The following is a 27,990-nucleotide window of genomic DNA, read 5'->3' as shown; positions in this document are numbered from 1 at the left end:
AGTGTTCCAGATCCATGAAAAACTAATGGAAATCAGTATATACACAGGAATGTTGGAAAGATTGAATGGTTTGTTGAATTTTGTGAATCTATGAAAATTGTAAATATTCAAATGAAACTAATGGAAGACAGATGGAAATCTGTAAAATCAGAGATGCTGGAGGAACTCAACAATTCTCCCAACTTCCATAGGACATAAAGATAATGTTTTTTTGGCGTGAGCCCTTCGTGAGCAAAAAGTAGGCAGGCACCAGAATAAAAAGGTGGGGAGAGGGAAGAAATGTCTGGGGAAGGAGCATAGGCAAAACTGGACATGGATAGGAGAGGAGAGGAAAGGTGAGAGTTGATCGGGGAGGGGGGGGGCTCTGTGAATGCAGAGCTGGAGAAAAGGGAACAGGTGAGAGAGAGAGAGAGAACTAGAAGAAAGGAGAAACAGGGATAGGCTATGTGGAACAATCTTTGCTCCAACCTACATAGGCAAGGCTCAACTCTGCTTCATTGATGACCACATTGGTGCTGTCTCATACGCCCATGGAGCTCATCAATTTTATACACTGCTAACTTCCTCCCCTACCTCAAATTCACTCAGTCCACCTCCAGCAACACTTGCCCCTATCTCAATCTTTCTGTCTCCATCTCTCTACATACCACCAACACCCACAGATGCCCTGACTCCACACTCTTCACACCTTGCCCCTGGTAAGGATTCCATTCCTTTCTCGTGATTCCTGCATATCCACCCCATCTGTTCCTGGGATGAGAGTCTTCCATAAAAGATCATCTGAATGTTCTCCTTCCTCAAAAGTGTCGTTTTTCCTCTACTACCATCAACTTGGCCCTCACCTGCATATCCTCAATTGGCTGCACATCTGTCCCTGGGCCCCTCTACTCCCACAAGCAACAAGGACAGGATTCCTCTTGTCATCACCTACCATCCAACCAGCTTCCTCATTCAAAATATCATCCTCCGATATTTCCGCCACTTACGAGGTGACCCCACCCTCTTTTTCCTCTCTGCCTTCTGCTCCCTCCGTGACTCCCTTGTCCACTCTCCTTCCTGCCTCATTGGCACCTACCCCTGTGACCCCAAGAAATGATACTCATACACCCACACCTCCTCCTTCACCACTATTCAGGGGCCCCAAACAGTCCTTCCAAGTGAAGTAACACTTGTGAAACAGCAGCACAATCTAGTGTATGCGGAAATCCTGTTGTGGATCCTCTGCATTGTAGAAATTGGTCACGGATTGGGAGATCACTTCATTGAGGCAGCAACTCCTCAGGCTGTGCCATTGTGCTGCTCCAAATTTACTTTGTTCTCATGAAAGACAATTGATTTGAAACATTAAACATGTTCTTCTTTCAACAGAATATTTCCAACCTCCCCAATATTTAAAATCCGTGGTAGAAGAACAGGTCTTCAATGAGATGCCACAGAGGAGTGATTAAATAAAATTACAACATATGAAATTTGGGGTAACATTCTGGTGAAAGCTATTGTTTGTTCAACAGACAAAGAAAAAGTCAATTTTTGGATAGGGACACTGTGACTAAGGGTTGGTGGTAAGACTTCAGCTGCTATCAATCTATATCAATGATTTGGATAAGGAACCAAGATTAATACATTCACATTTGCCGAAGAAGTAAAGGATCGGCACGGTTAGTACAGTGGTCAGCGGGTGCAAATCCAGCACTGTCTGTAAGGAGTTGTACGTTCTTCCCGTGTCTATGTGGGTTTCATCCGGGGGCTCCAGTTTCCTCCCACCCTTCAAAATGTGAAACATGAAAGTCTGCAGATGCTGTGATTGTAGTGAAACACAGTCTGCAGATGCTGTGATTGTAGTGAAACACTTAAAAGCTGGAAAAACTCAGCCAGTCTGTTTAACATCCATAGGAGACAAAGATATATTTGTCTTCTCTAAATGCTGAAAAGACTAGCCGAGTTCCTCCAGCATTTTGGTGTGTTTTTACACGTATGTTTATATTTAACAATTTAAAAAGCGGGATGACCATATAACCATTTACGGAGCGGAAACAGGCCACGTTGGCCTTTCGAGTCCGCACCGGTTCACTGATTTTGTGCGCCCTCTTCAGGCATTGGTCCCGGTAGATCTTCATTCAATAACGATGGGCGAATTCAATGCAGGTGGAATCAGTCATAGAAATGTTTGTGAAACGTGCAGTTCAAAACTTCTGGGCACATTCAATACAGGGTCAATCTGTTTTGGGAGTAACTGTGGAGTGAGGATGCAGAGGACTCAGAGAAGCCCAGTAAATGGACAAAAACATTACAGAAAAATATTACATTATCTACTTTAAATACTTCCAGACTTCAGAGGAACCTGGATGGCTATCTACAGGAAGCAGTTAGATTTAGCAATGATTAGAGAGGCAAACAGCATGCTGGCCTTGACTGAAAAAATATTTTGAGTCAAGATTTGAGATGTCTTTGCAATTATACAATGCTCTGGTGAAAAGGGTGAACCTTACATGACCAGAACAGTATTCCATTCGCGATCTAGCCAAAATAATATACAGATTTTGTGGGACTTTCCCGCTTTTCAGTTCTATCCCTCCGGAAATTAAGCCAAGCTCGAAGTTTATGGCTATGCTAAGCTGTGAAGTAACCTTCGGTTATTGGTTTATTTCCCCTTCAGGATCTTCTGCCTTGCACCTTCCAAGTTGTCTGATCTCTCTCTTCCTGTTGAAATGTGCTGCTTCATATTTATCTACGATGAACTTCATTTGCTAATCCATTCTTGTTCAGCTGTAACCTGGAAGAATGGCCCCAGCGCTGATCTGGTTGCCTCAGGGAGGATACATACCTGTAACAGAAACATGGCTGCCCAGGGGCACCAAAATGATTTCTGGGATAGTGCGTTTGTTGCTCTTGGAGAGATTAAGCACACGAGTCCAATGTGGGGTTCAGAAGAAATGAGGGGCAAGCTCATCAAAACATGCAAAATCCTGAAGAGACTTGAGATGATGCTTCTGGCTGGGCCATAAGCCACATACAACAGAGATAAAAAAAATTCCTTCACCTAAAGATTGCTGAATCTTTGGGACACTCAAACAAGAGAGCTGCTGGCGTTCAGTTGATCATATTAAAGAGGTCGGTAAGTCTGGATATTATGGGAATCAAAGGACATGGGATTAGTTCAGGAGAACAGAGCTGAGGTCACAGATCAGCCATGATCTCAATGAATGGCAAAGGCACAGAGACGACAACGAGTTGTGTTTCTCAAATTCTTCTCATTTTAGGACAGCTCTACTCAGATAATGGAATAGATAAACAAACCTATAAGAGCCTATTCACTGAGCCCAGTCGATCCAAGGAATCAAATTACATAAAAATCACATCCATCTTCTCTCATGACCCATCCACCTCATTTCAGCTTCTTCCCAGGTTCCATTTTGAAAGATTACTGTGCTGGTTAGTTCCCTAATCTTCCCATTCTAAGTGAAGAAATACCCCCATGTCCCCAATGGATTGAGCACTATCTGAAATTAGCGTTGCTGCAGTAAATTTTCAGATGTGATGTACCAATAACTCCCTCTGAGGGAGGGGAGTGAAGTATCTCAAAGCTTCTGCAGGCTAAAGCTCTGGTGTGGAATATTTGAAGTCAAATGACCAGTATCTAATCTGCATCTCCTCCTCTGTAAGAGTGTACTTTTTAATACTTTTGTGTAAGAATTGATCACCAACTTGCCCAGATTTTGGGGCTGAAACCTGCAGACACAGGAGAGCTCTTATTCAAGATTCTCAAGAGTCATTCTTTCTTTTCAACTCACCTCTACAAAGTTACAGAAGTGACAAGATGCTCAAAAGCAGAGAACATTAAAAAAAACTTACCACCCAAACATAAAGGACAGAATTAGAGCAGGAAATTCCATTTTGTTTGCTCTCATAATTAGCAGGGGAACCAACATGGTCAGGAATTTTTAAAAGTGGAGAATTAATTCCAAAGCAGGGAAATAAGAACAGAGCCTGCATAAGCGATTGGGAAATGTAATATTTGACAGTAAAAAGTAAAGGAGATACGTCCTTGTAAAGAGCAAACTGACTTCTCACTGTAATACCAAAAACATTACTCCAGGATCTTTATCTGGACATAGATATTTCTAATATAAACAAAATCATTTCCATTGCTGATCCAAACTTTTTTTTTGGAGTTAAAGATTTTGGATAACTTGTCTCTCCTAAATAAATTTAAAAATCATTGATAGATTTACTCCATCATGCTTTCCATACACTGCCACATTTCCAAAAATGACGCAACAAGCAGAAAGCCGAGCGAACTCAGCTTCCACTTTCAATTAGTGTTATTTTCAAAACATACTCCCACTGTTTTCTCTTGTTTTAATTTCCACTAAATGTTTCATCTGCTCTTAATAGGCCCTTTTATAAAGCAAAAAATCCGAACGTAAAGGCAGAGATTCTCCGCCCTCATATCAGAAAACTTTCCTTCATAAATAGTCCATGAGAAGCTGCAAGACATTGACTCTGATCCCTCTCCAAGCAGCTGGCTAGGGGCAGGTTGATAACATCACGATGACGCCATCAGCCCGTAACGCAATTCGCCTCCCTCTCCCAATCACTCACCCTTCATGACCCTCTCAGGGCAGGGGCCATCAGGCCAGGGGCAGCCAGGCCGGCGGGGCAGCACCACCAGCTGCTCCGGCCTCCGGCGCCTCACCAGGCCATTTCAGCCTTCAGGGCCACTTGTCGGCATCAGCAGCTCAATGTGCGGTAAAGCAATAGCTGTCTACTATACCCATCATCCCCCACACAGCTGCAACCGTTCTGGTAAACACAGAGCAGTTCTAACTGCATAGGGAATTATGGGTAGGGAAGACGGCCATTGTGCTGCCGCGTATTTATGACGGGCAGCGCACGGCAACAGTCACCCTGCCTACAGCTGATCCAGATGACATACTGAGGTGCTGCTCCGCATAAAAGCAGCACTGGACAAGCCTTTTAGGATTGCTCCATAAAAAGGTTAAGTTTAAAATTTTATCCGCATTTCAAGCCGGCCTCAAAGTGGAGGCCCGGCATAAAAATTGTCTTACAACAGGGAAAAAAAGCCATTTATTTAATGTTGCCAATTATACTACACTTCAGTCTTTTTAAAAGCAAGATATTTTGAACTTTAAATACATTTCTATTACTTTTTAAGGAAACAGACAAGTTCTGGGCAGGTCATTTTTTGATTCTGGAAGAGTTTCATCTCATTCTGAGCTTTTTAAACACATCTTTCCATGGGCATTGCATCTCATTGAAACATTCAACAATTTGGGAGAAAACCATTTAAAATGAAAACCGTCATCAGCACAAATTGTTTGACGCTAACAGTTTTGTAGAGAAAGAATGGAACTAATCCAACTCTTAGCGATCCGTCACCATCTAGTGAATAAGCAAATAAAACTGTCATTTAGCAGTCACCCAAATGATATACAAATACCGCTGCAACCGTGCCTGCCTGTCCCGCATCGGACTTGTGAGCCACCAACGAGCCTGCTGCTGACGTGGACATTATCCCTCCATCAATCTTCGTCCGCGAAGCCAAGCCAAAGAAGAAGAAAGAAAGAAGACAGAGAAGTACAAATCACATTTCCCAAGACAGAGATCGACGGGGAAGCTGGCAGTTCTTGCCATTTTCCATAGTTGTCAGCGACCATCCGCGCTGGGTGCAAGGTGACACTTTGCATCTCATTCCCATCAAATATTAATTTACATATCTTCTCTCGTTACCTTGGAGAGGAAGAAAAAGAGGAAGAGAGGGTAGAGAGAGAGTCTTGCCCATCTTACCTCTGAGTTTGTGAGACGCACCACCAGGCCCAGGCCCATCCCCCAATGACATACTGCTTCTGATCTGATCCACAGCAACCACCTGGAAAAGAAAGAAGAAACCTCATCACAAAGTTGAGCCACTTCAAAGGGAATCTCGGTCAGCCCGTGACCGAGAAGCTGTTGCCCATCCAATAAATTAGAACTATACATGTCTATGCAATTCTTGACCACCTCCCATGGGTTGGCGAGCGCACCCATCATGCACTTGTGCCTTCTCCTTCTCAAACTGAGCAAGTGAATGTTGACCCCCATCTTCTCCACACCCCCAACCCAATCCTGCATTTCACCGATGGCATCCCTAAACAGTGAAAGGCTGGGAGATCTCCCTGCCTGATAGGTCACCGATTTGGTCCAGCTACATCACAGTTAGCGCAGCAGTAAAGCACAAAGCTATTACAGTGACAATGACTGGGGTTTGAATCTGGTGCCGTCTGCAAGGAGTTTGCATGTTCTCCCAGTGTCTTTGTGGTTTTCCTCCAGGTGCTCTTGTTTCCTCCCACCCTTCAAAATGTACAAGGACTATAGTCAATTGTGTGTAATTGGACAGTGCGGGCTCATGGGCCAAAAGTACCTTTTACTGTGCTGTATGTCTCGGTCTAAAAATAACCTGTCCCAAAACTGACTTGATCTAGAGAGGAACTCAAATGGATGATCTCTCAACTTGGCTGCTCTGAAGATCAGAGGGCAAGATTCCAAATTAACTTTGGCAGTCCACTACTACATCTAAATGTGCACACACACCCAGAGCACAAATAAGCTCTTTAACCCCTCAAACTTGCTCCACTTTTCAAAAGATCACAGCCAACCTGTAAATAGTACATAGAGCAACCATTGGTTGTTGACAGAGGCATTAATCAATCTTAGAAAATGCCCCTTCCGTGCTTTATTCCACTGGAGTAGAAAATTTATCAAACTCTCCCAAACACCACCTGTGCAGAAATGACTATGTATCTTTGAAAAGCTGATCTCAAATAGGGTGCGTTATACACAAGTTGAGGGTAAGGGGGCAAAATTTTAGGGGAAACATGAGAGGATGCTTCTTCACTCAGAGAGTGGTGGCTGAATGGAATCATCTTCCGGAGGAAATAGTTGAGGCAGAATCATTCTTTCATTTAAGAGGAGACTGGATATATACATGGATAGGAGGGGGTTGAAGGGTTATGGACGGAGAATAGGCGGAGGGATCTCGAGGAGTTGTTTGAGTGAACTGGCGTGGACTTGAAGGGCCATAAACTGTTATATGTTATGGTTGTTAGTGTTAATAACACAAGACTTAGCAATTTCAAAATACTCCGAACATTCAGAGGCATATTTTGTACCAACATTCCATCAAACTGTTGTCAGGGTTATTGTGCAACAGTGGATTCTTAAGCAACAGGTTCAACTCCATGTTTAAGTTGAGAAGGTGGAGGTTTAAAGGAGATCTAAGGGGTAAATTTTCACACAAAGAGTAGTTGGTATCTGGAATGAACTGATAGAGGAGCTGGTGAAAGCAGATATGGCCATACTTTGAGCCAGAAACATAAGAGATATGAAACACAGCTCTATGACCATAATACTACAATTTAAATTTAAACATCCAGCACATTTACAGGTCATTTTGGCCCATTAGTTCGCGCCACCCAATTAACTTACAACTTTGCTATGTTTCAAACAGTGGGAGGAAACTAGAGCCCCCAAGGAAAACCCATGCAGACACAGGGATAACATACAAACTCCTAACAGACATCGTGGGATTCGAACCCTAGTCCTGATCATTGGGACTGTAAAGGTCCTATGCTAACTGCTAAGCCAACTGTGTCAGATCGTGGCTTCCAACTATGGAACTCAGAACCAGTTGATATCTGAAGGATGCCACTGGGCTTGTGCCAGCTCAAAGCATTCGATCCCATGAGGTCCTGCCCCCTTAGTTTCATGAACTCCTACAACTTATTCCCTCCTACACAGGCCCATTAACAGACACAAAGAGGTAATTTACAGTATCAATTAATTTACCACATCTTTCCTTTGATCTTCAAGACCATTTGACTTCCTTCATCTACCACTTGTTCTCAAACAGTTGGAGGCAGTTTGCTTAAGGTATGTCGATAATGATGGTATAGCTTCAACTAAAGGTTATAGAACAGTGTGCAAAACTTGAGATCTGTAATACCAAGACAAAAGCAGCAGATGTGGGAACTCCCCACCCACACTGCACCTGTGGTGCAATTTACATTAATTAAAAATATGGAGAGGAAAAAAAGCAGCAGTAAAAGAAATAGACAATTAGCTGGCAAATGCCACATCAGAAGAGATATATTAGAATTAATCTGCCAATTCCCTCCTCCTACTCCTCACACACCTCCCTCACCAACTAAGCATTCAGCTGGGTCAGCTTGGGTGTTCACACACCCACCCTCATCACTTAAACTTTTTGTATTGATCTAAATCGGAGAATAGATACGGAACATTACATGAATGTGAACGGGGTGGAGGGATGTCGATCTAGAAGCCTCTTAAATGCTACAATTATATCTGGCAGCCCTATTCCAGGCACCCATCACCAATCTGTATGTAAAATGCTTTCCCCATAAATCTCCCTTAAACCTCTTCCCCAAACTTTAAAAGCGTGTGACTCCTTTGCTCTGTAGAAAAAGTTCTGACCATCTACTGCATCTCTTTATTTTTTTTATTTACAACTCCATCAGCTCTCCCTTCGGTCCCCTACATTCCACAGCAGATGTGTCTAATCTCTCCCCATCACTTGCACCGTCTGCTACAGTGACAGAGACCTCCTCGAGGCCAACCATTTTAGTCCTATGTCACAATCACGAGGCCTTGCGTCCTATCCCACCAAGACGACCCACAAATTAGAGGAACAGCATACGATTTTCCATATGGGCACTCTCCAACAAGATGGCATTATCTGACTTTTCTGATTTCTGCTAACCTGCTCTCCTCTTCAGCCTCCCTCCTTCCCTTCCCCTTCCCCCAGCCAACCCCCCCTTCCCCCAGCCAACCCCCCCTTCCCCCAGCCAACCCCCCCTTCCCCCAGCCAACCCCCCCTTCCCCCAGCCAACCCCCCCTTCCCCCAGCCAACCCCCCCTTCCCCCAGCCAACCCCCCCTTCCCCCAGCCAACCCCCCCTTCCCCCAGCCAACCCCCCCTTCCCCCAGCCAACCCCCCCTTCCCCCAGCCAACCCCCCCTTCCCCCAGCCAACCCCCCCTTCCCCCAGCCAACCCCCCCTTCCCCCAGCCAACCCCCCCTTCCCCCAGCCAACCCCCCCTTCCCCCAGCCAACCCCCCCTTCCCCCAGCCAACCCCCCCTTCCCCCAGCCAACCCCCCCTTCCCCCAGCCAACCCCCCCTTCCCCCAGCCAACCCCCCCTTCCCCCAGCCAACCCCCCCTTCCCCCAGCCAACCCCCCCTTCCCCCAGCCAACCCCCCCTTCCCCCAGCCAACCCCCCCTTCCCCCAGCCAACCCCCCCTTCCCCCAGCCAACCCCCCCTTCCCCCAGCCAACCCCCCCTTCCCCCAGCCAACCCCCCCTTCCCCCAGCCAACCCCCCCTTCCCCCAGCCAACCCCCCCTTCCCCCAGCCAACCCCCCCTTCCCCCAGCCAACCCCCCCTTCCCCCAGCCAACCCCCCCTTCCCCCAGCCAACCCCCCCTTCCCCCAGCCAACCCCCCCTTCCCCCAGCCAACCCCCCCTTCCCCCAGCCAACCCCCCCTTCCCCCAGCCAACCCCCCCTTCCCCCAGCCAACCCCCCCTTCCCCCAGCCAACCCCCCCTTCCCCCAGCCAACCCCCCCTTCCCCCAGCCAACCCCCCCTTCCCCCAGCCAACCCCCCCTTCCCCCAGCCAACCCCCCCTTCCCCCAGCCAACCCCCCCTTCCCCCAGCCAACCCCCCCTTCCCCCAGCCAACCCCCCCTTCCCCCAGCCAACCCCCCCTTCCCCCAGCCAACCCCCCCTTCCCCCAGCCAACCCCCCCTTCCCCCAGCCAACCCCCCCCTTCCCCCAGCCAACCCCCCCCTTCCCCCAGCCAACCCCCCCCTTCCCCCAGCCAACCCCCCCTTCCCCCAGCCAACCCCCCCTTCCCCCAGCCAACCCCCCCTTCCCCCAGCCAACCCCCCCTTCCCCCAGCCAACCCCCCCTTCCCCCAGCCAACCCCCCCTTCCCCCAGCCAACCCCCCCTTCCCCCAGCCAACCCCCCCTTCCCCCAGCCAACCCCCCCTTCCCCCAGCCAACCCCCCCTTCCCCCAGCCAACCCCCCCTTCCCCCAGCCAACCCCCCCTTCCCCCAGCCAACCCCCCCTTCCCCCAGCCAACCCCCCCTTCCCCCAGCCAACCCCCCCTTCCCCCAGCCAACCCCCCCTTCCCCCAGCCAACCCCCCCTTCCCCCAGCCAACACCCCTTCCCCCAGCCAACTCCCCCTTCCCCCAGCCAACCCCCCCTTCCAACCCCCCCTTCCCCCAGCCAACCCCCCCTTCCCTTCATTCTCCACCTATCATTTCCTGCCCTTGCGACCACACCTTTCCCCCTTATTATTCTGCTCAGACGCCTGCCTTGATGAGGGGCTCAAGCCTGAAACGTCGGTTCTGTATTTTTACCTTTGCTCATATAACGGACTCTGTTTGACCTGCTGAATTTCTCCAGCTTTGTGTTTTTACTCATACCCTCTAAACCTGGCTACATCCTGATGAACCTCTTTAGACCCTTTCCAAAGTATCCACATCCTTCCTGTAATGGGGCAACCAGAATTGGATGTAGCATTCCAAGTGCAGCTTCATCAAAGTTTCATAATCATTGAGAGATGACTCAAAACTCACGTATTTTTCTACTGTCCTGGTGTCGTTCACAAGCTGAGTCTCTAAACCAAATAAATTCAGTGCTGAAGCTTTAGGTGTGTCATATACAAATGGTATCATGGTCTTTGATGGTTACGATCTGATTTCAGATTTATTCTCAGAGTGCATTTTTCAATAATGAATGTAAATAAACCCTCTGAAATATAGAGGGAAATTTAAAAAAACCAATAAAGTCCACAAGTAAGAATCCTGATTGAGTTTGTCGTTGAGGTGTCTGCTGGTGGAGGGGGACCAGATGTTCCTGAACCTGGTGGTGCGAGTCTTGTGACTCCGACATCTCTTTCCTGATAGTAGTGAGAACAGATCATGGGCTGGGTGGTGGGGCTCCTTGATGCTGCTCTCTGACAGCAGCATTCCCTGTAGATGCTCTCGATAGTGGGAAGGCTTTTGCCTGTCTGTGTCCCCATACTAGAAACTGGTTAGCACACCTTCTGCCACTCATCTGTAGAAATTTGCCAGGGTTTCTGGTGTCACTCCTCTGTGAGAGAAGAGGTACGTGGCTGCAATTTGTGAAAAGTGAAAACTTGGTCACAGACTTCAAGCTACAACAGAACTTCCACCAATAACTTTTATCTGACTGAAAAATCACAAAATATAACTCTTTGCTGAAATGCCAAATTCAAATTTCATTTCTTGCCAGAGTTGACCAAAGATACTTCGTATCCCAGTGTTCAATATATTTCAACTCTACACGGTATTTACCATAAGACTGAATCAAAAAACTTAGTTTTGAACTCTGCCCTTCCTGATCATTAGCCACAAAGCAGCATCAACTTCTCAAATGCCAAACCAGCCGTAAAATCCACACTTCATGGCCTCTGGAATGAGATGCAGTTCAACAGGGTTAAAATAACAGCATAACCCTCACACACAAGAGCTCACAGTTCAGATTTTCATGTTCAAATTCCTCCACAAATCTTTCAAAACTACTTCAAAAAGAATGTAGAGAACACTATGTTTTAAAAGGAATTTGTGCAGATCCTTTTATTCTACGAACTCAGTTTATCACTTTAACCTCCACGAACAAAGCAGAGACGAGGAGAAAAGCTGTTCACTCCCTTGTCGAGCCCCTTTCCTCCAGTCTCTGCCAATAAGGTATTGTGCCAATGTTCAAGAATGTAGTGTTTATATTTTACAATATTCATATATCATTTCCACAAACTGCTTTCAATGGTAATGGCAGCCCTGTATTTTTTAATCCTGGTTCTTTATCCTACTATTGCAATAGCTCAAAACCTGTATTTAAACTTCAAGGGATTTTATTGGCTTTATGCACCTATTGCAAAAGTTTCCATTCAATTTCATTACCATGCCTTGACTTGTCATTTAAAAGCAGCTCTGAAATTTCTTCACTTAGGCAATTCCATGTTACGGCAATTTGAGAAATGAAAAAGAAATCACCTTTACAGAATTAAAAATTTCCTATCAAAAGTTCTGGAATACAGAATAAAAATGTGCTCTTCAGTGTTCTGCAGTTTGGAAACAGACCCTTCAGCCCAAATTGTCTGCACCAACAAAGCTTATTCCATTTGCCAACATTTGGCACATATCCCTTCTGATCCCTTCTTAACCATATACCTGCCTAAATGTCTTTTTCTCACAACAATTGTCCATGCTTCTACCTTCTGGCTGCTCATTCTATATACCCACCACCTCTCCGTGAGACTGGTGTCCCTAAAATCCCCTTTAAATCTTTCTCCATAAATGAAGAAATTTAGATGGAGAAAAAAAACAAAAAAAAAGATGATAAATCTTGATGCCCGCTCAGATGACTTGGCTTTATATTACAGAAAATAGTGACACAGGAACTATTTTCTAGGAACATAGCCTCCCTTACCCTTACACCGAGGGGGTCATCTCTGCTAGTTTTGACAGGGGCTTGGGGAAGGGGTTGCTGAATCTAAAAACGTTAACAAGTTCAGAGTTGGAGAGTTGAAAGGCCACGTGAAAATTAAACAGTTCTTTCTTTCTCTCGCACCCCAATTCCATTATCAAGGTTGAACAGCAACACAATTCCACACTAACTGTGGAGATATGTGAAAACAGCAGTGTCCTCTGCCCCACCACAGGAAAGATAAATAAGAATTAGTTGGCTAATAATGAGCTGCTCATACCACACCCATCTTTACTACACAGGTTCATTAAAAAAAAGAAAAACTGACATGTTGAAAATCTGAAAAGAAAAAGAACCCTAAAAAGGCTGGAAACACTGAACAGTTTGAGCAGCATTTGTAACAATTCCAGTCCAAGACCCTTCAGGACTGAGACCAAGGTTGACAACAAGTTCCTATGAAATATTGAGAGAGCTTGGGTTAAGAGGCTGGAATCAGGTGGAAATTCCAAAGCTTCGGATCAAGGCAACTGAGAGTATGTCTGCAATGATGGAGCAAGGGGAAATCAGGAAAGGGCATTTAATGAGGTATCCATTTTAACAATTTTGAGAAACTCTTCACAGTAAGTGCATTTACCAGTTTTGGGCTCCTCCTTTAAGAAAGGATGTGGTTCAGAGGAGGTTCACAAGGATGATTCCAGGAATGAAAAGGTTATCTTTAATATGTTTGACAGCTCTTGGCCTGTACTCATTATTTAGGAGAATGAGGGGCAACATCACCAAAACAGTTCAGATGTTGAAAGGCAATGGACAGAGTGGATGTAGAAACTTTGCTTCCCATTGTGGGAGAGTCCTCTAAGGCAAGAGGGCACAACTTCAGGATTGAAGAGTTTCAGAAGAGTGATGCAGAGGAATTTCTTTAGCCAGAGGGCGGTGACTCTGTGGAATTTGTTGCCACAGGCAGTTGCAGAAGCCAGGTCATTGGGTGTTTTTAAAGGCAGAGATTGATGTTTTGTTTAGCCAGGGTATCAAAGGATATGGGGAGAAAGCCTGGCAGTGGGGGTAAGTGGGGAAATGGATAAGCTCATGATTGAATGGCAGGGCTTACTCGATGGGCTAAATAGCTTATTTCTGCTCCAGCTGAGCAATGTACTCAGCATGCGTGATACAAGCAGAGATAATGGATAGGTGTCTCAAGAACCAACGTGCTTATTGAAGAATACAAATCCATCAGCATTTGAAAACAGTGTAATTTCATACTTAGCACTACCTGTGGCAGAGAATTTTAATCAGATAACTGGAAACTATATTTCTTCACCCTTTGCCACCATCTGCACAATGCGTTGAAACCTTGTGGTCTACAAATTACACAATTTAGATTATGGATTGAGTGGTTTTGTGGCAAAATTTGCAGATGACACCAAGATGGGTGGTGGAGTAGGAATTGCTGAAGAAACTGAAAGGATGCAGAGACTTGAACAGCTTAGGACAGTGGGCAAGAGATGCATTGTTAGAAATGTACGGTTGGACATTTCGGAAGAGGAAATAAACAGGCAGATTATTGTTTGGATGGGGAGAAAATTCAGAAGTGCGAAGGGACTTGGTGGCCCTCCAGGTTGGATCAGCAATAAAGAAAGCGAATGCTATGTTGGCGTTCATTTCAGGAGGAATAGTGTATAAGAGTAAAGTGGTGTTGATGAGGCTCTATGGGACACTGGTGAGACCTCATTTGGAATAACTGTGTGCAGTTTTGGGCCCCTTACCTTAGAAGAGATGTAATCATGTTGGAAAGAGTGCAGAGATTTACCAGGATGATTCCTGGAATACAAGAGCTAACATATTTGGAATGTTTAGCAGCTCTAGGACTATATTCACTGGAGGATAGAAGAATGAGAGGGGATCCCATAGAGACATTTCCAATGCTGAAAGGATTGGACAGAGTAGATGTGAATAAGATGTTTCCCTTAGTGGGTGAATCCAGGACAAGAGGGTACAGTCTTAGAATTTGAATGTACCCATTTCAGAGATGAGGAGAAATTTCTTTAGCCAGAGGGTCATGGATTTGTGGAATTCATTGCCGTATACAGCTGTGGAGGCCGGATCACTGGGGGAGTCAAAGTATCAAGGGATTATGGCGAAAAGGCTGGAAAATGGAACTTGATGTGAGAATGGTTTAGCTCAAGGTGGAGCTGAATGGCCTACTTCTGTTCCTTGATCTTGCGATTCCACTTCATGATATGTAATGTTTGTCAGTTTTAATGTTCCCCTTGTTTTGGAAATACTTTCTTCTCTGCCCTTATCCTGCTTGGGCAACTGATTCTCCCATTTTCCATCACATACTTGCCCCAATTTTCTAATCACAATCATCTCAGACTCTACACCAGAATATCTTCAAACTGGTCATCACACCCAGGGCTGTATATGCTGAGAAAGCAGAAAAAAACAGTAACGTAGGTCTTTGACCATCAAACTGAGGAATCAATACAGATGGAAAGAATCTACACCAGGATGCATGGATCAGAATATTCCTGTAAAATCAGGCAGGGGGGAAAAGGATAATGCATGTTTAGCAACTAATGGTTGGGGGCTGTAACTTCAAAGCTTTAAAGATTTCCATGTTTAGTTCATTAGCATGGCAACATTTGTTGAACAGCTGTAAAATATATTACAGTTGAAAAAAAAATCCTGGTATCCAGAATTCGAGCAACTGGCAAAAAAAGGAAATATATAAAAAAAATTAAAATAAATAAGAATAAAATAATGTTAAAAATATTAAAGGTTAAAATTGTAAATGTTTTCTGAAGTAACACATAAACCTTTGGTGAAGATGGAAACAAACATTCAGCCAGGGGAGGGCCTTGGTTAGGTTTTGCTTGCAGCAGCTGTTTGAATAAAGTTATGTGAAACAGCAATGGCGTCATCAAGGATGAAGAGTTGGTCGATGCTGCTCCCACATTGGGGTGACTCTCTTTAAGTGTCACCTTGTCCCTGCTTAGAAAGAATCACTCCAGTCAGAGGCTTTATCTGTAAACTTGGGAAGGGGGAATTAATTATCTATCATGTTATTGTTCGTCTTTCAGGCTGTTCCGTGGAGGGGGAGGAACCTGCAGATGCAGCAGTAGTTAAATGTTTTCAAAGAATGTGACTGAAAATAAAGTAAAATTCTTTAAGGTTTATATATTCATGCAAGTGAAGTTTGTTCAGTGTTAGTGCAGTCTTTTATCTTTTAAACTGTTTATTCTTAAAGCAGGTGTAATAGTTAAGTATTGGAAGAGTAAGTCTCAAACATTCGGAAAACTAGTTTATCCAGCATCTACTAATCCCAGTAGGTTCCTGATACCAGGGCCTTTTACTGTAGTTGGATTTCTACATTTAACTGAACATTTTTGGACCTGAATTTCAGAAAAGCTGTGTGATTTACTCCATGATAAAGAACGTTGATGAATTCAACTGGTCCTTTAGCCAAATACTGAAATGGAGGAGCTTCATTAAATGGAGGAGAGATCTGATCAATAATGGAACTACACGCAATATCCAGCAATTCATCAACTCTGCTTAGAAACACATTCCCTTATTATAATCATGGCAATTTAGGGCAAAGATCATAAATTTACCATGGTATAGAAAGTTCCTTCGTCCTGTTTTTATCTGGTATCGGTACACGAATGTGTGAGGGAGATGAATGTTTCCTGATCATGTCAGAGGTTTGGATCTGGAGCTCTGGTTGTTGATTGTTTGGTCTGGACTGTGTGATTGTGGCAGCGCTGGAGACAAATCCATGGACACTCAAGGAGACTCTTTTGCTTCTCTTTTTCTGACTGTAAGAGGTGCTTCGGGCAATTTCTGCCGATGGCAAATCTGTCTGTCTGACAGCAGATGAAAGCAAATTCCATGTTATATTGCACTTTGTTAATTTGCAGCATGTGCAACTGGTAAATGCAGGGATCATATATAATCAAGTTCCACATCAATAATAAATTAGCTGGCGTCAGGGAAACGCCATTTCAGTGTTCAGGATTTCCTCCTTCTTCCCTACCAACTTCTATAAGGTTCCTTTCAAAAAGCTACCAAACTATAGTATCTTCCCAGGATCCAAACTTCAGATATTAGTTATCTCTTCTTCATTCTAAATTTGCACATAGTTTTGCATAATTTCAGATCAGAAACATGGATTACAAAAAAAAAGAGACTTGCTTACAAACAACTTTTTCATCTCTTTCCAGATCCATGGTGCTTTACAGGGAAGAATGAACAATGAAAAGATCGTGGTTTTTTTCAAGTGTTGGAAGCACAGGAACCACAATGTATACACTGCAAGCTCCCACAAAAGAAAATGATACTGCTTTGAAGCTCCATTTGGTATTGTTGAGTATTGCGCCAATGGGAAAAATTCAATCCAATGCACTCATTCAATGGAAATGTTAGGACTTCCCTCAGAGGAGGTAGGGTCTCAATTTAAAGTCTCATGCAAAGGAGGGTCTCCGACAGTGGAACATTCTTTGTCCTGCACCAGAATGTATGGGTAGATTTGAATTTTTAATTTTTTAGGATGGAGCTTGCTGAGAGTGCCATCTATATAGCTTGGCCAGATCAGTTTCTTCTGTTGAGGTGGGAGCGAGTGCTCTACAAAATGTCCAAATTTCACTCACTAGCGACTCCGATTCAACAATGACTGTTGAAAGTGAGTTGCCACAGGGCTTGGCTGTGATGAAATCTGCAGTTGAATCATGTGTCAGTCCTCAACTCTGAGGCACACACATGAAATACTGGAACTGCTCAATCAAATGGTTGACATTAGCATCAAACAACCTCAGCCCAACTCAGATTGGGCAGGGATTAAAAGCTCTCATGATGAATTATGCAGACATATTTTTCAAAAAACCTGCAGCCGCACTTTACAGTAGAGCCAGTTTTCTGGAACAATGAGAAACCTTTCAAATTAAATTATAGTGAATCAGGATGCATCACTGTACCAATGCATTAGTAGAATTTAATTTATTAAGTTGTTAGGTCAGGACGGTATCCTCAAGGGATACTGAGAGAATACAAATAAAAAAATTACAGAAGCTGAAGATCTGAAGAACAGAATGCTGGAAACACTCATGTTCAGGTTGCATCTGTGGAGAAAAAGAACTTGCCTCAGAATGAAGAGACCTCAGTCGAACGGTTTTAAATCAAAAACATTAATTCTGTTTCCACAGTCGCTTCATCTCCAGTATTTGGCTTTCATTGCTGACAATAAACGCTCTCATTTGCAATTCACACAAGTTCAAAACAGTGGCACCTGCCAGAGCTGCTATAATGGTGGCGCTGCCACTGGTGGGGACCCAGGCAGAGCAAGGAGCGGAGACATGGCGATCCCACAGGGTCCATCCACCCAGCTCTGTACAGGTTTTAAACGGCCCGTTAATGGAGCCAATGGTAGTTTTATTTTAAAAATCCTGTGACTTCGAGGTCTGTACCCAATATAGCACCACCTATGATCAGCAGCATCTCTGGGGAAGAAAACTGGGAGAACATACCCCTGTTTGAAGAGAGATAACCCATGGGGCAGTGACCACCGTGACAGGCCAGTGACCACCGTGACAGGCCAGTGACCACCGTGACAGGCCAGTGACCACCGTGACAGGCCAGTGACCACCGTGACAGGCCAGTGACCACCGTGACAGGCCAGTGACCACCGTGACAGGCCAGTGACCACCGTGACAGGCCAGTGACCACCGTGACAGGCCAGTGACCACCGTGACAGGCCAGTGACCACCGTGACAGGCCAGTGACCACCGTGACAGGCCAGTGACCACCGTGACAGGCCAGTGACCACCGTGACAGGCCAGTGACCACCGTGACAGGCCAGTGACCACCGTGACAGGCCAGTGACCACCGTGACAGGCCAGTGACCACCGTGACAGGCCAGTGACCACCGTGACAGGCCAGTGACCACCGTGACAGGCCAGTGACCACCGTGACAGGCCAGTGACCACCGTGACAGGCCAGTGACCACCGTGACAGGCCAGTGACCACCGTGACAGGCCAGTGACCACCGTGACAGGCCAGTGACCACCGTGACAGGCCAGTGACCACCGTGACAGGCCAGTGACCACCGTGACAGGCCAGTGACCACCGTGACAGGCCAGTGACCACCGTGACAGGCCAGTGACCACCGTGACAGGCCAGTGACCACCGTGACAGGCCAGTGACCACCGTGACAGGCCAGTGACCACCGTGACAGGCCAGTGACCACCGTGACAGGCCAGTGACCACCGTGACAGGCCAGTGACCACCGTGACAGGCCAGTGACCACCGTGACAGGCCAGTGACCACCGTGACAGGCCAGTGACCACCGTGACAGGCCAGTGACCACCGTGACAGGCCAGTGACCACCGTGACAGGCCAGTGAGGGTTGTGCGGCTGAACAACACACAGGTGGTGGGCTGTTGGTGACTGCAGTCAAGGGATTCACAGCACATGGTGGACTGCTGGAGGCTGCCTCACGACTGGCTGAAGGTGTTACCAGATATTGGAATCAGGATGCAAGAGGGTGCTGAAGGAGCTGAAGGTTTTCTGATTGTGTCGGAGGTTCCGATCTGGAGTTTAGGTTGCAGATGGTTTGGACTGAACTGTGCAGCTGCGCTGGAGGTGAATCCACGGACACTTGGTGACTCTGGGGGGGACAACACTCTCTTTTGCTTCTCTTTCTCAGTGTGATAGTACAGATTCTATCACCAATGTGTCTATGTACAGATGGTAGTGTAGGATGACTGTGATTGGCTGAGAGTGTAGCCACACCTACTGGCAGGTCTTAAAGGATTGCTCCTTGCCAGACCAGGTCATTCTGGACTGGTCGACCTACTTGTGATATGCTCCAGTCGTTTAGTTAATAAAAGCCTTGGTTTGGATCAACAAGTCTTTGGTTCTTTCGACGCGCTCTACACTCAGGCTATAAGAAGAGCTTCAGGAAATTTCTGCCAAAGGCAAATCTGTCTGCCTTACAGCAAACAAAATCAAACTTCATGTAATATGGCACTGTTTTTATTACAGGACAACAAATGAATCTTGAAGTAGTAAGACAAAATGGAGCTTGTTCATTATTCTTGACTCAATCTGCAATCGCCATCACAAGATGTTCCTTTCACAAGTGAATCTAAAGGTTTGTAGAACTGTTAGAAAATGCTTAGGACGGCAGGTGACTTTTACACTTCCTTTGTGCTGGCCCAACTCCACTGTCTTCCTATTCAAACATTTTAAAAATTCTCCTTCCCCAATTTCAAATCACCCATCTCCAATTGTCCACACAATTCTGAGGAAATTGACACTTCTAATTCTGGCCACTTGCTTATCATATCACCCCTCTACCCGCAGACTCCTCAACAACAAACTCAAAGACTCATTTAAGGCTCTCCTACTTTAGTTTTTTTCTCCATATTGCACCCTTTGTTTACGTTTCATTGAGTAATTTTTTTTGCCTTTATCAATTAAATGGCAATTCTGCCTGGCCCACAGAAGAAAAGGCTCAGGGTTGTATATGATGTTGTGTATGTACTCTGACAATAAACCTGATGGTCGAAGCTTCACCTGCCATCAAGACCTGATGCTCTCGAACTCCTTCCCCCAAATCCTGTCTACCTTTAAATTTTCAAATGTTGTTTACAATTTAACTTTGCATAAATTATTCCACCTTTCATACCTTCACATCAGAACCATGGCAGTGTTATCAGAGATCTTTAAATGACTTTGGTTAATTACTATAAAATAGAAGCTATGGCTGTGATGTACCTATGCACACAAAGGTGTGTCAAACAATAGTCTCAACACACTGAAATTACTGGATTTGCAACGGACACTCACTACTTTATAATCACTTCAGCATAGAATCAAGATTTTTTTATTGCCATGTAATATTACACAAAATTTCCTTTAGTCTGCTGCCACGCAGACCGAAAGTTGCCATCAGTATTGCCCGGCGCCCCTTACAATAAGAGAAAGAGAAGCAAAAGCTTCTCCTCGGACAGCGTGCTCCCTCAGCTACAATAATCTCATTGCATGGTCTCTCCTGACTTTGTAAAACTCAACACAAATTGACAACACTGATAGCTGCTTTGCTGGCTTTGATCCCAACTTCATTCTCATTATCTCTGCCCCTTTCCCCAAGACAGACAGCAAGATTTTAATCAGCGTAAATCCAGAAGGTAGGATGGCAATACTGCTATATTGTAAACCTGTAGCAAATTGGAAGAATATTCAACCTTGGCAACTTGAGGTGGCAAGTACAAGTAACTCTCCATTCACAAGGAGAAAGGTCCCGAGCACAAATTCAGGTCAATATTGACCCTCCTTATATCAGAATCTTCTCTCTGACCAGATCACATCCTCTTGCTTGACCTTTTCACCCCAACATCTACATGCAAAAGGATTAAGCCCAGGACCTTTATGCAGGGTCTCAACCCAAAGTGTCAATGATCTATGTGCCTCCACAGATGTTTCCCAGTCTGCCGAGTTCCTCTACAGTTTGATTTTCTTTCTCTTTCACTGAGTAAATTTGCTAATTCATTCAGAAAACCCATTCCACAAAGAGGCCTCACCAAATACATATAGTTCAAAACATACCAGGGGTGCAAGTTAATTGAGTATAATTACACAGCACGGGCTCGTGGACCAAAAGGGCCTGTTACTTCAAAATTTAAAAAAACAATTGACAATTTTCTGACACCAACATTTGAAACTTTATCCAACTTTCTGCAGCCCTTTCCGTTCCTGGCCATCATGACAGGTTGTATTGTGGCAGTATACTTTTCACAGCAATTTGAGAAGGTGCAATGGAACTTCCAACAAATCTATCAAATCTCCTTCGTCTCCTTACACACAATTTTTTTTTTTTTAAAAAACACTCCATCGCTAGATCCCCTGCAAATTGTTAGTGATGGAATTAAGCTTCTGAGGCAAATTTGAAAACTTTAAAGCACTTTCTCTGTCCAGTGATGAAGCCCAATGCTTCTTTCAGGAGTTTGGTGTCAAGCCCACAGACAACATGGCCTCCCATTGCCTGTGCCTCAATCCTGGGATGCTGGTCTGGGAAAGAACACTGATATTGGTTAGTCTGCCTTGCCAATTGATGTGTAGTCATGTATTGAGAGTGTGTTGGTAGTATTTTTTTTTCCAGGGCCTTGAGATATCCACTGTACAATGTCCATAACTCAAGGGCCGAAGAAGGCAAGAGTCACTCCTGCCTCGTAGACTACAAGCGTTATGTTAGGACAGATGGACTTTGAACAACCTTTTCCTCATTTGATCAAAGCCTGCACACCACAATTATTACAGCTTCCAAAGGTAGATATATTTCACTCCTTTAATAGTCTGCCTTGATCACTACATAATCAGCTGTTCTGGAAAAGGCTCAAATTTCCAAGTATCAAAATCAGAATTTACTGGCACGAAAAGGTCAAATTAAAGCAGTGTCTATTGTTCATTCAGGAATCTGATGGCAGTGGGGAAGGAGTTGTCCTTTGTGCCTGCTGAGGGCTCACCTTCAGGATCTTGTATCTTTTTCCTGATTGTAGCATAGTGAAGAAGGCATGACCTGGGTGGTGGGGTTTTTGAGGATAGAGGCTGTTTTTTTTTATATAAAGACCTCTTGTAGATGACCTTGATGGAGTGAAGACAGATGCCTATAAGGGTGCAGGTAGAGTTAACAACCCTTGGGAGTTTTTAATAATCTGAGCAAACCACTCAACAGCAGTGAATTGTACCCACTGGTAAAGTGTGTAAAAACCATCAAATATTGCAATGCATCTCAAAAATAAAATGGTGGAACCTGGTGCCCCAAACCCTGGACTGCAGGCAAGCCATCAGCTCTCCTTCTCAGTCGTACTGGAGGTGGTGCCATTATTGTTTCTCTTGGGCAGAAGTCCACCAGGATACTGCAAGCCGATCACTACATCATCCCTCTGCCTGCTTTTGGGTCCAAACACCAAGGAGGTTGGGAAAAACTCTTTTTTGGGCAGTGAGAAAGGTATTATAGAGGCAGTTCTGAACAATGGCCATCAGCACTAGAAAACCCAAGTGATAGAAACCAGATCCAGTTTGAATTCCAAAGGCTAACCTTCTGCATTTGAATCTAAACAGAATACTTCAGCCTGAACTTCTCAAATCACAAACAAACCTTTTAAATGGTCCTTTGCCCAGCTAGCTAATGCCAGACTACACTTCTGAACACCTCAATCAAAATGGGGGAGAAAGCTCCATCTCATTTTTCAAGGCAATATGGAAGACACAGGGGAATACATTTGTATTTATGTTATGTCATTAAGCACAACAGAAAGTCACCAAGGACAATGACACCCAGTGGTTGAAGATAACATCATTTCAGACCCACAGTTACGTAAAAAAAAAAGAAAAACGGAAAAGTGTCACAGAGGAGAATCCAAGAGCCCATGTAACTAATGATGCAACTTTGAAATATCAGAGTTCAGAAGTGGAGGAAGTCAGACACCTTGATGCCAGAGGACAGAAGATGCTAAAGTATTTCCCACACACACAGCGGCAATGGGACCTGGTGCAGGTTGACACACAAGGCACAGAGCTTGCAATGAGCTCCAGTTTTGCAGAGGGAAGGATTGCAGCAGGTTTGGACTGGAACAGATGAATATGGAGATAACAAACGCAGATGAATTGAGTCAGGAGGTAAACTGACCCAATTCAGTTTTAACCGTGGCAATAATTAGTTGATACATTCCTCTCTTTGTCTGTGTAGGATTGTCTCTGCCTCTGGTTGGTATATACAAACTATGCATAAAAAGGAATGCAGGAGCACATTGGCAGAGGTAGCAATCGCAGCCTTGATCATTATACAGATGTGAAATGGACCAGGATCAATAGGTGCCCTTCAGTAGCTATTAGCAAATCTCCACGTCACTACGTCAGGATCTCACTCACTTGTAGCTTACAGCAACAGCACCAAATCCAGGGGCTGGCTCGTGGCCTGAATGAGCTGCCAAGATGAGTGGAGGCTGGGAAAACATCAGCTCAGCAAAATGCAAAGATGGGAAGTCAGCATCCACTGCTCAGGATGAATTCGAAAAGCTAACCCTGTTCACTTCCTCCTCCTTCAACCTACATTGGAATCTGAACAGAAGAGATTTCAGCCCAGATTTCTCAAATCATCCATAACCCTTCCACAAAACCTCATCAAATTTGAAGATAGTGGAAAAGAGGACAGAAACTGACAACTGCACAAACTCTTGAAGAATTAGATTGTGAGGGAGGAGTCATGTGATGGATTAGGGTAAAATCGGCCCTCTCCAGAAAAGAAGAAAGAAAGTTAAGACAAAGTTCAATAAATACAAAATATAGGAAATAAAAGATAAAGTTGCAGACAAGAGAAAGAAAATGGCACCTAAGAAGGAAAAAGTAAAAACAATGGGGAAAAAAAAAGAAAAGACACCAGAAAAGAAAGGAGAAGGCCTTACCTGCACGAAGAAACAGGGAGCCGTGGTGGAGAAGAGCACCCGATCTCCGAGGTTGGTGTCAGCCCTGCAGAGTCACGACCCCCCGGACCGGTGGATTGCAAAAATGGCTCTCTGAGCCAAACAGAAGTGCGCAACTGTACAATCCAAGGTAAAGGAAAACACTGATGGGAGGGGGGCTCAGACGAGGAGCGGGCAACCACAGCACGACCAGCTGAGGGATGCCCAACACCAGGGCTCTCAGCTGGAAGATGAGGAAAGCGGCAAAAGAGGGAGTGAAGTACCAGGTGAGAAAGAAAGTCGACAAGGTGAACGGAAAGAGGAGCAGCAGCAGGAGGCTCGACAGATGAGCAGCTCAGAAGAGGACCAACAGCAAGAGGCCAAGCAAGAAGAGGCCTGACAAAGTGAAACAAGCTACTCATCAGAAAAAACAGAAGAGACACAGATACAAAGAAAAGAAGAAGACACAAACATAGGTACAGACACAGAAGAAAAGGAAGAAGACCAAGATCTTCACAGAGAGATAGAAGGTAAAACAGATGGACAGAATATAGATAAAGCTTTTTTTGAAGAACAAATGAGATTATTAAAAGAATGGTCATCATTAGAATTTAGTGCAATTAAAAGAAAAATGAAAAGAACAGAAGATAAAGTGCAAAGATTAGAGCTGGTCATGACAGAAAAAGGGAAAAGAGTAGAGAATGTGGAAGGATGAGAAACGGCTGTAGAAATGGAAGTGAATGACTTGAGAGGAAAATTGGAAGAAAGTTATTTAAAAAAATTAAAGAGACAAGAGTTGTTATCTCAGAAAATTGATAAGTTGGAAAATTATAGTAGGCGAAACAACATAAAAATAGTGGGCCTGAAGGAAGATGAAGAGGCACAGATATGAAGGAATTTATAAAAGAATGGATCCCAAAGGTCCTGGGAATGACAGATATGCATGAAGGAATGGAAATAGAAAGGGCACACAGAGCACTAGCTCTGAAACCACAGACACAGCAAAAACCAAGATCCATCTTAGAAAAACTTTTGAGATATACGGCAAGAGAAAATTTACTGGAACGGGCAAGGAATAAAATTAAAGAGAATAAACCATTGGAATACAAGGGTCAAAAAATATCTTTTTACCCAGACATAAGTTTTGAACTCTTAAAGAAGAGGAAGGAGTTTAATACAGCAAAATCGATCCTATGGAAAAAAGGTTATAAATTCATGTTAAGACATCCAGCTGTGCTTAAAATATTTATCCCCAGGGAGCAAAACAGATTGTTCTCAGATCCGGAGAAAGCACAAGAATTTGCAGAACACTTGCAGGACAAAAGGAGAGATGAAGAGATGTAATAAGAATGAAGAACGGCGATAACAAATATATAAAGATGTAAAAACAATGTACACGTAAAGAACTAAAGAAGGGAAAGAGAAGGGAAGGAAGGAAGTAAGGGGGGAAAAAAGGGAGAACTTTATTATATGTGTTTAAAAAAAGTGTTTTCGGGGGGGTTGGGGGGGGAGAGAGAATAACCGTCACTGTGAAATAAGTTGATGCTTGTGAGCAGGATCGCAATCCAAATGGAAAGGGGAGTTGTGGTTGCCTGGCAAGGGATAAGGGGCAACTCAGAGAGAGGGAAGGGGGAAATTTGGGGCTTAAGGGAATATTGGATGTGGGAGTTGGAGTATTTTATGTTTTAAATGTGTTGTCATACATTGAATTTAAAAAGAGAAAACTAAAAGATGAAAATGGGGGAAAAGGGGGATGGTGGTGGTGAGAAAGTGGAAATGAGGTGCAAACAGGCTATGATATGGCCACGTTGAACTATATGACTATAAACATTAATGGAATACATAACCAAATTAAAAGGAAGTGGCTACTAAGTTTACTGAAAAAGGAAAAAAGATATATCATTTGTGCAGGAAACACAGCTAACTGAAGTGGAACATAACAATTAAAGAGAAAAACTGTAAAGGAAGCATCATGTAATTCAAAAGCTAGAGGAGTATCTACATTAATTAATAAAAATGTACCAATCAAAATAGAGGAGGAAATAATAGATCCAACAGGGAGGTATGTAATGATAAAGTGTCAGATATATTCAGAATTTTGGAATTTGCTTAATATATGCACCTAATGAAGAGGATCAAAAGTTTATGCAAGATTTTTTTTGAAGATTGTAGATACACAAGGAAATATATTGATAGGAGGGGATTTTAACCTTAATTTGGATCCAATGTTAGATAAAACTGGACAAAAGACTAGTAAAAAGAATAAAGTAGCCAAATTTATGGTTAAATCAATGCAGGAAATGAAACATATGGATATATGGAGGAGGCAACACCCAAGAGAGAAGGAATTTTCATATTATTCGAGTTGGCATAAAACTTTCTCAAGGATTGATAAGTTTTTGTTGTCGGCCCATATTCAAGAGAGTTAGAAAAACTGAATATAAAGCTAGATTACTATCAGATCATTCACCCTTGTTATTAGCAATAGAACTGGAGGACATCCCACCAAGAACATATAGATGGAGGTTAAACTCCATGCTACTTAAAAGGCAGGAATTTAGAGAGTTTATTGAATGCCAAATTAAAACATATTTTGAAATAAATACGGAATCAGTGAAAGACAAATTTATACTATGGGACGCAATGAAAGCCTTCATTAGAGGGCAGATAATAAGTTATGTGACTAAGATGAAAAAGGACTACAATTGGGAAATAGAGCAGTAGTAAGTACAGAAAAGGAATTAGTAAAAAGGAATGATATAACGAAAAGGAGAGAATTGGCGGACAAAAAAATAAAATACGAAACATTACAAACGTATAAGGTGGAGAAGAACAATGAAAATAAAGCAAAAGTATTACAAACTGGGAGAAAAAACACAAAATATTAGTCTGGCAACTTAAAAACGGAACAAGCTAAAAGAACTATATTGGCATCAAGGAAAAAGGACAAACAAATTACATATAACCCAATAGAGATTAATGAGAACTAAGGAATTTTATGAACAATTACACCAAACTGAGAACGAGGGGAAAGATGATTAAATAGAAGTTTTTAGCTAAAATTGAACTGCCGAAATTGCAAGAAGAGGAACAAAACAAACTGATAAAACCATTTGAAATAGAGGAAGTACAGGATATGTTAAAAAAGCTGCCGAACAATAAAACACCTGGAGAGGATGGATTCCCAATAGAATTCTATAAATCATTTAAAGAGTTATTAATTCCTCCTCTCCTGGAAGTAATGAACCAGATAGAAGAAACACAAAACTTGCCAGATTCATGTAAGATAGCAATACTTACAGTAATACCAAAGATGGAGAAGGATCCACTAACACCAGCATCATATAGACAAATATCTCCACTTAATTCAGATTATAAGATAATAGTGAAGTTATTAGTATACATATTGGCTGATTGTGTACCAAAAATAGTAAAACAAGATCAAACTGGATTTATTAAGAAAAGACAAATAGCAGATAATGTCTGTAAATTTATTAATCTAATTCATGCAGTTCAAGGAAACAAGAAGCCAACAGTGGCTGTTGCTTTAGACGCAGAAAAAGCCTTTGACGGAGTAGAATGGAATTATTTATTCAAAGTATTACAGAGGTTCAATCTACCAGAAAAATATATTAATTGGATTAAAGCATTATATAATGGACCATTGGCGAAGGTAACAGTAAATGGATATGTATCAAACCAATTTAAATTAACTAGGTCAAATAGGCAGGGATGTCCATTATCCCCCCCCACCGTTCGCTTTAGCAATAGAACCATTGGCAGAACTGATAAGAACAGAAAATAAAATAAAATAAAAGGGATAAAAATAAAGAAGGACTATAAAATCAGTTTATTTGCAGATGACATCATAGTATACTTAACAGAACCAGAAATATCAATAAAAGATTTAGATAAGAAATTGAAGGAGTATGGAGAAATGTCGGGGAACAAGATCAACACAAATAAAAGTGAAGTGATGCCAATGAGTAACGCAGATTATACAGAATTT

General features: G+C 43.6%; 1 protein-coding gene across 3 annotated transcripts in view; it reads right to left on the bottom strand.

The window, feature by feature from the left end:
* The window catches only part of LOC138749810 (flotillin-2-like), a 79,603-nt gene that overhangs the window by 47,845 nt on the left and 3,768 nt on the right, over window positions 1–27,990 (bottom strand). For 2 of the 3 annotated variants that reach the window (XM_069911693.1, XM_069911694.1), the window contains exon 2: window positions 5,809–5,890. In XM_069911693.1, the coding sequence (XP_069767794.1) occupies window positions 5,809–5,890 (82 nt within the window). Of the gene's footprint in view, window positions 1–5,808; window positions 5,891–7,845; window positions 7,994–27,990 lie in introns of all 3 variants that reach the window. The other variant, XM_069911696.1, reaches the window with a different exon arrangement.

Source organism: Narcine bancroftii, chromosome 14 (genome assembly GCF_036971445.1).
Source record: "Narcine bancroftii isolate sNarBan1 chromosome 14, sNarBan1.hap1, whole genome shotgun sequence".
Taxonomy (NCBI): Eukaryota; Metazoa; Chordata; class Chondrichthyes; order Torpediniformes; family Narcinidae; genus Narcine; species Narcine bancroftii.
Note: the sequence above shows the minus strand (reverse complement) of the source record. Positions and strands in the feature narration are given on the sequence as shown.